Below are 12,574 nucleotides of genomic sequence, written 5' to 3' on the forward strand. Positions count from 1 at the left end.
TATTAAAATTTTATTTTTTAAAAAATCGGCAGGTCCCACTAGTTTTTTAATATTAAAATTTATTTTTTTAAAACTGAGATGGGTCCTATTAGTTTTTTTAAAATTAAAAACAATTTTACACTAAAACCCTTATCATTTCATAAAATTTTTTACAACTAGTTTTATTCTCACTTCCACTTTCACTAATCCTAACAGATAAAAATTATGGGTAATATTCGGTTAAAAATTTAAAAGATAAAAAATGTTGTGGTTAAAATTTTTTATATACATAAAAATTAAAATTATCTCCAATAATACATAAAAATTAAAATTATCTCCAATATTAGAATAGTCAAAGATGTAATTGTTAGGGTTGGTGGAGATCGTATTATTGGGGGATTGATGGGATGAATTATTGGTGGCAAGTGGCACCTACCCCATTCACAAGAACTATTATATATGAGCATATGTAGAAGATTAACCCGTATATAGATATATATATATATATATATATATATATATATATATATACACCCAACATATTCTATATGAAGTTACAGACAGATAATGAATTAAAAAAGATAGTATTACATACAAATAAAAGATTTGAAAAAATTAAGGCATCATGACAAAGCTTTTTAAATATTATATACCATAAGTTCAATATTCTTTCTCCAACAAACACACCAGTAGATAGTTCATAAAAACATGGCACGAGAATAACTTAAAGATACAAACATATGCATATATATATATATATATGATCATGAAGCATGCTTATAGACGTACGTAATAACTTATAAATGCTCTAAAAAAGCCAACCTTGGCTTAGCAAGTGCATGCAAAGGTTTAGCAATAAAGAGACTACTTTCCTCCTCTGAGAGATTCACAGACTCTTCACCGGCCGGCAAGCTCCACGTAAACGAATGCAAAACCCTAGCCAACAACATGTACGTCATTGCGGTCCCCAACTGTCCCCCCATGCACCCTCTCCGGCCGATGGAGAACGATATGAACCGGAGCTTCGGCTCAGCCAAATCCACATTTTTCTCATTAAGGTGCCGGTCTGGGTTGAACCTCATCGGATCTTCCCAAACTTTAGGGTTCCGGCCGAGTCCGACACGGCTTACTAGGACTTGGCTGCCCTTGGGGATGAAGAAGCCTGCGACAGTGCTGTCGATGGAGGAGACGTGGGGGAGGTTGAAGGCTGCAATGGGGTGGAGACGAAGAGCTTCACGAGCACATGCCCTCAGGTAAGGGAGGTTGGGGAAGTCAGACTCTTCAACAAGGCGGTGAGGGCCGATGACACGGTCAAGCTCATCGATGGCTTTCTGGAGAATGTCTGGTTGGTTGAGCATCTCGGCCATTGCCCATTCCACTGTGTTTGACGGGTTGTCCACCACTTCAAAGATGAGCTCCTGCATGAACAACCATGCAGTGCTACATAGACTTATTTTAAGTTCAGGATTATTAGGATCGATATATTTTAATTCTATATATATATAGTGTTTAATTTAGGATTATAGTTTTGATTATATGTACATATATATACACACGTAAAAGTAGGGAGGGGCATGGATTGGTTAACCAAGCCCATCGGATCTGGCTCACCCACAGCTAGACCGGAACCAACCCATGCTATATAGAGAGGACGCGACGGACCCGGTCCCTGCGGTCCGGTTCATCCTAAGAGTGAACCGGGCCTGGCCCGACTCACCTTAATTAGAGCCATTTGGGCACGAGCTAAGTCCGACGGGTTTTTAAGTTTTTTTACTACTATTATTTTAAATGATATTTTATTATTAAATTAAAATATAGCATGGCAAATCAATGTAAAATGTAAATAAATATAAAGAAATCACATGACAAATTTTTAAAATTTGAATCCTAAAAAATCATAAAATTTAAAAAATTTATAATAACTAAAAACATTTGAAAGAAAAGTTGCGTTTAATTTGTTACCTATCGAATTAAGTTATCAACAATTTTTTTCGAATGTGAGAGAAATTAAATATTAAGTAGTTTTCTTATTTTGAATTGAAATTATCATCCACTTATTATTCATATTTATTATTGAGCTCATCAAAATGTCATCGAAAAAGAAATGATCAACTTCAAAATTTCCTTATTTTATAACTAATTATAAAATATAGTGCCAAGTATTATTGGAAGACAGTGAAATTTATATTTATATTTAGAAGCGGAGCCAGGGTGAAGGAGGGCTACGACCCTTTGCCCCAACCTTTTTTTCCTTTTAATAATGTATTTTCTAGAAATTGATATATATATATATATATATATATATATATATATATATATATATATATATATATATATATATATATATATATATATATATATACTGAATAATAACGCTCCTATTCAAGAGAAGTTAGGAGTGTGCATGCTTAAAAACCTGATGCTAATGGGCCAAAAGATAGTTAGTAGAAAAATTATTTAAAAAAAATATTCGTAAAAATTTATTGTTTGGTATTTTATATTTTATAAATTAATTTATATAATTTTTTAATTTATTATTTGGCCTCTTTATTTTTTTAAAAAAATATTTGTAAAAGTTTATTCCCTTAGATTTAGTTGTTTTCAAGAAAATTTATATATATATATATATATTTCATTAATGCATTAAGAATGAATTATAGCTCTAGTGGCAAGTTTTTTATTCTTATGGGTAGTCACTAATCCATTAGAACTAGTGGCAAATGGGGAGCAACATATTGAGATGGGTCATGGGTTTAGAGACACCCAGTCTGTAATCAGGCATGTTACAGTGTGGGTTAGTTATAAGTTACCAGCTAGCTCAGCCCGTCAAATAACAGGTTTAGAGGCAGCCGACCCATAATTAGGCTCACTATAGTGCGGGTTGGTTACAAATTGTTGGTTCGATTCGACGTGTCAGCTAACTCGGTGGGTGTTGTCACCTCATTTTCAGTCCAAATTTTAGGTGGTGCTCTCCTACATACAAGTACTCCTTGATGATCCTTAATTTAAGGATAGGTTTAATACGGCGACTAGCCTGTATATATATATATATATATATCCGATGCAAAGTGCAGCATTTATTCATTAATGTGTGTATTCAGGGTTAGAGTTAGTATTTATCATTTATAAGTTTCATAGTTTTGTTCTTCCATTTAATGATGAAATAAGTTTGATGGTGTAAAAAATTTACTGTTAATTACAATACTATTAAATTGTTAATACTTAATACTGTTAGATACTGTATTATATATATTGATAACTATTTGTTAAACCTCGTGCATAAATAAACAGTGTAATCTAATGGCCACTGTGGACGTACCTCCTAGAGTACGTGTTATATATGTATGTGTGTGTATGAAAATAGAGACTCACAGTAGATTGAGCCTTAATTTCTTCAATCCTTAAGAGAGGCTTTCCTTCATCATCTTTGAGAGAGATGAACACCTCAAGAATGTCCTCTGGCTCACCATTAACACCACCATTGCTCCTCCATTGTTGCACTCTCTTTTCAATAATAGGATCATGATATTTATTGATCACATTTTATTGCTTTCTTCATTGTTTTTTTCATGACCATCAATGTCCAAAAATTCTCAGACTTGGTATGAAATCTGATGCACAAAGTGCATAGATCAATGAGAGCGCAGTGAATGCAGCCTCTATGTGCTCCAACTCCTCCTCTCCCGCCCCGGCATGCCGTCTTTTGCTCCCTTTCCAAAATGCCGACATCCAAATAGCATCCTCCTTATGATGTTTCCAGTATAATATCTAAAAGAAGAAAAATAGAAATAAGTAATCATGATCACGTGAAAATATCAGTCACATAATCTACATCAAGTATAATATATATATATTAATATATATATATACATATATATATATTTCAAAAGATACCGAAGAGTTTTTTTCGGAGATTAATCTCTTCTCCGGCTTTGCTTTGATGTTGAATGTACCAAACAAGGTTATCAGCCTCTTCGACACGCATTTTCGACATCTTTTGGAATTGTTGATGGTTGACTACGTGTGAGACAATCACGCGCCGCATCTTCTTCCATTGATCACCCCATGGAGTGAAGACGACGGAGAGGAAACCCCTACCAGAGTATTCGGTAGCCATTGTTTTCGGCCGAGAGGCGAAGATGGCATCATTCTTCTTTAAAAACTCTCTGGCAAGCTCCGGTGAGTTAACTACTATAACATGAACATTTCCTAGCCGAATGCAAGTAATATCTTTGCCTTCGGCTTTTCGAAGGACCCACCTGAAATGTGGCTTCCTCCAAAGCATCATCGGAAGGCTTCCAACGATTGGTAAGGTGGCCGGACCAGGTGGTAAACTACCACCACCGCCGTTACCACCACGACCACTATCTTTTCCATGCTCATTGGGATTTTGTGAATGGAAGAGAAGGAAGAAGAAAGTGGCAGTTACGAGCACCATAATAAGGAAACCTCCGGTCAGAACTCCGGCAGCAGTGGCTAAGGAAAATGTGACTGCCATTGATGATTGCAACTGGAGGTTCCAAGGAGAGTGATGTATATATATATATATGAAAGTATTTGGAGTCAATATTGTAGGAAGACTAGAAATGAGGGTTTGTATTTATAGTAGCTAGTTGAGGTATTAGCATGTCTAAGCCCAAAGATTAATTTGGTAAATAGTTGAAATCATCTTGAACTTAGATATGAAGAAAAGAAAGAAAGAAGAGCTAAATGCTTATTAGAATTTTTTGATGAGTGATTAATAATTAGATTTTTTTTGTTGTTGTTTTTTTAATTAATTCCTTTTTAAATTTTAGTCCTAAATGCTTATCATTCAACTTTTAATATGCCATGGATCATATTTTTGCTCTTTATATTTTTAAAATGTTAAATTATAATTATTTAATTTATTATTTGTTTGACAATTTGAATTTTTTTAATTTTTAAAGTAATTTAAAAATATGAATGTAACAAAATAAGATAAATTAATTTAATACATAGAATATAATTGGATTAGATCGTCCATCAAATTATAACTATATTGAACATTTTCAAAAGTTAAAGATCAAATTCAACAATTTGTTAATTTAAATCCTGAATTCAATATTGTTATTATTATTTGACATTTTATGATTAAAAAATTGCATGCAAGGAATAAAAAAAAATGTTTATGAAAAAAACATGAACTAAAAAGTGAGTAACTAAGATTTAATTAACCAATAATTTACTGACATAAAAAAGAAAAAAAAAAAACAACACAGAGCATGTATGATAGGGACTAATGTCACATATGAAATGCAAATGCATGTGTTGATCAAGTAATATAGTGTATTGAAAAATAGGGTTATCGATTCATGAGGAACTAGAGAGTGCTAGTATTGATTCCCAAGCTGTCAATTGGCCTAAATGCAATTGAGAGTGTAAAATCTAAAACAGAAACTAAAAACTACAATAGAAGTAAAATCGTGGCAAATACAACATGTAAAAAAAGTGTTGGGCATAGACTTCTCCTAGGGTTTAGTTGAGCCTAGGACAAGCTTGAACAAGATTTTAAAATACAGTTGAACCGAGCGAGTTCATAAGTCATATTGTCCCCTTTCTCAAGGTGAATAATAATTAGTCACATATGGTGTTGATATAGACTATCCTAAGATTGCATTGCACTCTGTGAACTCTATCTAGAAGGGACATAGATTCAATGAGTAGTTAATCCTTCTCTCGCGGCTATTGACCCTAATCCCATACAAAGCTACATTGGAATCTCTTCCTAATACTTGCTTTCTATGATTACATTATAATTGGAATCCTATGTCTGCTCATTTGGAAGAATCACGGGTAGAGAGATCTCAATTACAAAGTGCCCTATTTTTAGGCAAACTCATAATTCCCTTCAATTGTGGTATGTCTATACTAGCTGAATCTCTCGATTCATCACACATGTACATCAATCATGAACTCATGGCTTTCGCTATAATAGAGTTCAAGAAAAATAATAACGCACCATTGAATTCAACATTAATGTATTGCAATAGATCAATCGATACATGATTCAAAGTCTACAACTAATGCCATTAAAAAGTAAATTTTAGGTTCCATCTATGCCCAAACACCAAAAAGTTTAGTTCTCCATTAGAGAGAACAACCATGCAATCCAATCAATGCAAAGTAAGTAAATGAAACATTAAAAACTCTCTCCAAGCTTCACCGGCGAGATCTCGCCTTGACGATTCTAATGATGTCTTAGGCTATGGAGGGGACTCTCCAAGTCATTGGATTGTTGGAGAAAAGTTTGAGATTCTTTCTCCTTTCTTCCCTTTGCTTGGCTGCCAAGAGTCTAACCCTAAAATCCTCAGTAAAATCTTTTATACCTAACTCCTTACGGATAATTTACGGGTTTAAGAACAAGGCTGTAAGGAGCTGGAGATGATGGATCATGTGCCTTACAGGTATCTTAAAATTGTAAGCTTACATGCTGTAAGGTCTTATGTTTTTTTGTGTTCTGATCCAGATTATGGGCATAAATGTTGAATCACAAACTGTTTTGGATGGTGCTTATGACTTCCATTATGGGTGTATGTGCTCCCTATAAACTCTTCTAGATGATCCTTATGCCCTGATTTACAGGACTAAGTACGGCTAGTAAGTCCTCCACATTTGGTGGTTATGCTCCTACTTACTGGTATAATCATGCCTGCAAGGTTCCCTAACTGAGGCTTATAAGCACGTAGCGTGTACTGTAAGGTGTTATGCCCTAGTTTGACCCTTGTTCTTGATGTTTTGAGAGTTTCTTCTTCTATGTTTAGGTTCAACATTTCTTCTTTTGTCTCCTATCTACTCATGATGCATTGCTCGTGACCTAGAATCAATTTTTACACCATTTTAAACATTATCTCCAAATAAATATCACAATACATGCCAATTAATTAATGTATAAAATAATATAAAAATATGTTCAATTATGCACTTATCAATGTAACATGTAGTACTACTTAAAATACAATTCAAATCCATTATGACTTGTTCCGCAACAACGTTATATTGATTTTTCAATCATTCTCCTAGTGGAAATAAATTAGGAAAGCATTATGATTGTTGATGTTGCGCGTTTATAAAACTAGTTCTTGAATCACTAGTTTTTTTTTCAATATATATATATATATTTATTTTTAGTTAATGTACATAATTGTCTATTTTAATTCAAAATAATAATAGGTGTTTGCCAAGTTAATTATGAAAAGAAAAATAATGAAAACCATGGGTTTGATAGATTATCGTTAATTAGAAATGTAGACAACAAGGACCACAATATTCAATTGATGGATGATGATGTTGAAGTTGGATATATAGCGCGTGAAACGTGAACCACAAGACGCTCTTGTGGGACAATTTGAAAAACTCTAATTTCATATGTGAAAAATTATGAGCCACTTAAAAGAAGAACAACAGAAACATGGTCATCATCTTTCATGGGAACCACAAAATAAATAAATAAATAAATAAATAAATAAATAAGTAAATCACACATGAAATGAACCGGAGGCAGACAGCTTTGCATCTTTCCCTATGTTTATTGCAAACTTCCACTGCATATAATGCAGACGAATGAGTTTAAGCCACAAACTCAAAATATCAAAGTTTGAGATGACCTTCCAGTGTTAAAGAGATAGCGAACATGACACTGCTTCCCAAAAAAAAATAATTGCGTAGGAGGATATCCAATTCATGACAGTTCTATCAGCATGTGGTTGAGGGTGTCTCAGATCTTGTCCTCAGTTGGGAAAAGCCCTATCCCACTGACACCAGGAGAAGTGCACGCACTTCTCATAAAAAAAAAAAAAAGTTTGGGTTTAACAGTCTTCTTAGAATCTCTTAGCGTTCACCGAAAAAATATATGATTAATTTTAATTAGAAATGAAAGAGGTGTGAGAAGACATTAATTGAATTTGTTGTTACTTCACTCAATCGGATCGCGATAGCGGCAGTCCCGAGGTCGGACAGTAGGAAAAACCTGAAGAACTCCATCTCATAAGGTTTAAGTTTGAGTTGAGGAAAGAGAAGCCCAAGGTGAAACCGTAGTTGGGACACAATGTGTTTATCATAAAGATTGATTTTTATTTAAACCCGGGCTGTATCAAATTTCTGGATCCGCCACTGATCAGATGTTTGAGATAATATCTCAAATGAGGAACTTCTAGGTGCCCAGATTGTACTTCCAAGACAACCAAATCTCAGTCATTACAATTAAGTCTTTTGTGAGGTTGAAATGTGGCTAAGATGGTTTCAAATTCGAGCAACTTTAATTATTAGACATAATCAAGTAGCATTTAAAGATTTACACTGAAATATAGGCATAAAATAAGATCTTAATATAAATTAATAGTACTTAATTAACAATGGAAATTAATAATTATAAGGGAAATAGAAGAATAAATAAGAAGGTGGAATGCACAATTTCCTTTTAAACTCTGCGACTAGCTTTCATTAGCTTCTTTTATTTGGCAACCATGGGTTTGATAAATTATTGTTAATTAGAAATGTAGACGATGAGGACCACAAATTCAATTGATGGATGAAGATGATGTTGAAATTGGATATATAGCAAGTAAAACTAGAACCACAAGACACTCTTGTGGGACCATTTGAAAAAATCCATGTGGAAACTAATTTTATATGTGAAAATTTATGAGCCACTTAAAAGAACAACATAAACATGGTCATCATCTTTCATGGGAACCACAAAATAAATAAATAAATAAATAAATAAATAAATCACACATGAAGTGAATAAAACAAATGGGGAAAAGCCATAGACGTGGTCGACATCTGTCAAGGACTGATCCGGAGACAGACAACTAGCATCTTGCACTATGTCTGTTGTGAACGCCCACTGCATATAATGCGTACGAAATAGTTTAAGCCACAAACGCAAAATCATCATTGATTGGTAAAAGAGATAGGGAACATAGCACGGCTTCCAAAAAAATAATTGCGTACGAGGATATCCAATTCATGACACTTCTATAAACATGAGGGTGAGGGTGTCTTTGATCATGTCCTCACTTGGGAAAAGCTCTATCCCACTGACACCAGGAGAATTGCATAAAAATTTAAGTTTTTAGTTCTAGGTTGCAAATGATCCAAAAATGTATGATTAATTTTAATTAAAAGTGAGAGGTAGGAGAAGAAATTAATTGAAAATGTGATTACCTCATCCAATAAGTGTTTGAGATAATATCTCAAATGAGTAACTTCTAGGTGCCCCAGTTTGAACTTAAAAGGATAACCAAATTAAAAGCTCAGCCATTACGATTAAGTATTTGGTGAGGTTGATAATGTGTCGAGAATATTGTTTCAAATTCGAGCAACTTTTGATTATTAGACATAATCAAATAGTATTTAAAGGTTTACTATGATATATAGGCATAAAATAAGATCTTAATATAAATTAATAGTACTTAACAATAGAAATTAATAATTAGAAGGGAAATAGAAGAAAAAATAAGGTGGAATTCACAATTTCCTTTTGTTTTTTAAACTCTGTGCCTAGCTTTCATTAGCTGTATAATGGACCGGTTAAAGCTTCTTTTATATGGTTGATAAAGAAAAGGGAAAAATTATTTCTAAGTTCTCGCATTTTTAACTTCCCGCTAGGTCCTTCGGTAAAAATAATAACATGTCTAGTCCTTCCTTTAGATTTTTAATACCATGTAGTCACTTCCGTCACCCAAAGCCGTGATCATCTTGTTTAATCCCAAAACCACCCTTCAGCAATTTGGGAGGGAATAATGGCGCCAAGTCACATCATGGTATGATCATTGTACTGCAAACTTGCTTTTGAAGTTTCATTCTTCTTCTACTGGTGTCTTGGTGGAGAAGCTAGTGTTCTTTTGCATATTGTTTCCATTCTTGATCCTCTTTGTCATAGTATGTGAAGAAGAATTTCTCTCTTGGTTCCTCATCTCCATCTCCCCTATCCAGAAAAGCTTTCTAGTGCAATGTTACCCCAGTTGCAAGGATCTTGTCTTGAGAAAACCGTATGTCAATGATCTCATCTTGTGATTTTGTTCATATTATCTTATTTTTATTAACCACCATGTTCACAAGTTGTCCATTTCTATGCAAACGGTTTGTTTTTGTTGTTGCAGGGCCGCAATGGACATGTTTTACACTGTCATGAAATATAAGGGAGAGGGTTGTGTGTTAGATTTAACTACCTTGACTGGATGGGGATCATTATTGGAAGAAATATGTGCATATTGGCACCTTGAAGCTTCTTCAGTTAGAGTTAAGTATGTAATTCCAGATGAGCAGAAGATAATGGCTTCCATTAGTTCAGAAGATAGCTTCCAAACAATGTGCAACACTCATCGTTTATTCAAAATAAATGTGGTGGATATGTTGCTAGAGACAATAAATAGTAACACAGAAGGCAACCCTGGGTCATCGACACCACCGTAAATATCATATGCCTTTTATTCTTTCATTTTTTTTATATCTCTGAATACGCGATAGTTGTTGCCTTGCTATTCAATGTTGATGGTGTACACATGTGATACGGTGACCATTATGTTGTTTTTTTGCTCATTAAAACGTTTTCGTATCTATTCACATTTGTTTGTCGTTATTTTTCAGTTCCACAGTTTAGATTTTTGCATTTTGTTTAGCTTTTACTAGTAAGTATTCAATTTTAAAGTTTTTCTATTTATTTATTATACTAACAGTTTACTTATTTCATTATACCAAAGGAACCATTGTCAATGCTACTGCCAATAATGCCGCCAATGTTACATGGAAGACCTCTAACAATACCTAATCCATTAAGAGATTCAGAAACTGAGTTTACTATGATTGGTTATCATTTTAAAAATGCGAACGACTTCAAGGGTGCATTATGTGACTTGACCATCAAACGTAATTTCAACTTTCGGTTTATAAAAAACAACAGAGATAGAGTAACTGTGACATGTGTTGTTGAAGATTTTCATTGGCGTGTTCATGCCTCAAGAGACGGAAACCTCCCTACATTTAGAATCAAAACAGCACAACTGGAAAACACATACGACAGGGACATCAACACAACATCTCAACCAAGAACATCAAAGAAATGGGTCAGTAGGAAGGTAATAATGAAATTACAGGATCGGGTTCCATACCAAGCAGTGGATATACAACGAGATATATTACGTGACCACAGAATTCGTTTGCCGTACAAACAAGCCTGTATGGGTAAAGAGTTGGCAAACGGTCTTCATGGATGTGATATGGTAAGCTATGATCTGTTGATATGGTATACAGCCAAAGTTTTTGAAACTAACGCAAGTAGCATCATTATTATCGACACCGATGGAGAACGATTTAAGCGTGGGTTTTTTTTGTTTTGTTTTCATGCTTCTCTTGATGGTTTCAAGCTGGGTTATAGACCTACGCTCTTTCTAGATGGAACTCACTTGCTAGGTAAACATGGCGGTATCCTTTTGGGTGTAATAGCCAAAGATGGCAATGAAGGATTTTTCCATTTAGTGTTTACTATTGTGGATAATGAAACCGACGACAATTGGAAGTAGTTTACAACAACTTTGCGTGATGCAACATACGGTGATGACGACTATGACAAGATCATCACATTCATCTTTGATCAGTTGAAAAGATTTGTGAATGCTATATCAAAGGTTTTTCCTTCCACTCCGCATAGTTATTGCTTGGGACATCTACAAGCAAATTTCCTTAAATCAAATGGCCAGCTAGGAAAGTCATTAAAAGATGAGCGCTGGAGTTTGATTATGAAGATTGCATATGCCTGAACATCTTCGAAATATGATGAAGCTGTAAGTTCCCTATTGGCCACATCAGACCAAGCACACCATTGGATGTTCCAAAAATCGGACATGCCACATTGGTGCAATTACTTATTTAGAGGCCAGCGGTGGGGTGAAATGTACTCCAACGTCATAGATAATGCAAACTTGTTACATAATTTATTTCAGATGTCTTCAAAGAGAATGCAAACTTGTTACATACTTTCCCGTATTCATATTTTTCAACCTTTTGCTTTTAATATTGTCCTTTCATGTTCTGATATCGCTTAACCTATTTAGTATTATATGTTTATGTTTTGTATTTTATATTTCCCTTTTGGTTATCATGTTCCTATTTAGTATTAGTACTTGGTGTTTGGAATTTAGGTAATTTGTTCTACAATTTGCACTTGCACCTATTACCTCTAGTTCCTTTTCTTTTTAACAACATAATGGTATGCTCCACATGTAATCGATGCAACCTCACTTCATGATTGTAGGTTCAAGATGATGAACATGATGTAAAACCAACGTACGTGTTGCCTCAAATGGGAATCTCATATTTGCCCTATGATACACAAGAAGATTGAAGCGATAGTCGAAGAAAACAGGTGTTTAATGATAGGTTATTCAGATGGAGAACACTTCAAGGTTGTTGACCACCAGAGTAATTCCATTAATTTGCGTGATCAAACATGCTTTTGTCACCTCTAGCAGGTGTACGGAATACCATGTAAGCATGCTTGTTTGGCGATTGTGAAAACCAATGCAAATGGCCATCACTTCATTGAGCCATACCACACTATCGAATCACACAAGTT

At 34.3% G+C, this 12,574-nt stretch overlaps 2 protein-coding genes and 1 pseudogene across 2 annotated transcripts; 1 reads left to right on the top strand and 2 right to left on the bottom strand.

Annotated features, from left to right (window-relative positions):
• Positions 1-642: 642 nt before the first annotated feature.
• LOC120268669 lies at positions 643-3,884 on the bottom strand (annotated as a pseudogene).
• Positions 3,885-3,886: 2 nt separating this feature from the next.
• Positions 3,887-4,483, bottom strand: LOC120268670 (phenylalanine N-monooxygenase-like; the record flags this gene model as incomplete). The annotated part of the gene is made up of 1 exon (XM_039275967.1): positions 3,887-4,483. A coding segment is annotated over exon 1 (591 nt), but the record flags the coding sequence as incomplete, so codon positions are not given.
• Positions 4,484-10,730: 6,247 nt separating this feature from the next.
• Positions 10,731-11,522, top strand: LOC120268671. Its single transcript, XM_039275968.1, has one exon. The coding sequence runs from the start codon at positions 10,731-10,733 to the stop codon at positions 11,520-11,522; it is 792 nt and encodes a 263-aa protein (XP_039131902.1).
• The last annotated feature ends 1,052 nt before the right edge of the window (positions 11,523-12,574 follow it).

This window comes from Dioscorea cayenensis, chromosome 9 (assembly GCF_009730915.1).
Source record: "Dioscorea cayenensis subsp. rotundata cultivar TDr96_F1 chromosome 9, TDr96_F1_v2_PseudoChromosome.rev07_lg8_w22 25.fasta, whole genome shotgun sequence".
Classification (NCBI taxonomy): domain Eukaryota; kingdom Viridiplantae; phylum Streptophyta; class Magnoliopsida; order Dioscoreales; family Dioscoreaceae; genus Dioscorea; species Dioscorea cayenensis.

Bases quoted from the DNA above. Each gene is read 5' to 3' on its own strand.
- LOC120268671 (XM_039275968.1), top strand. From the start codon at position 10,731: ATGCCGCCAATGTTACATGGAAGACCTCTAACAATACCTAATCCATTA.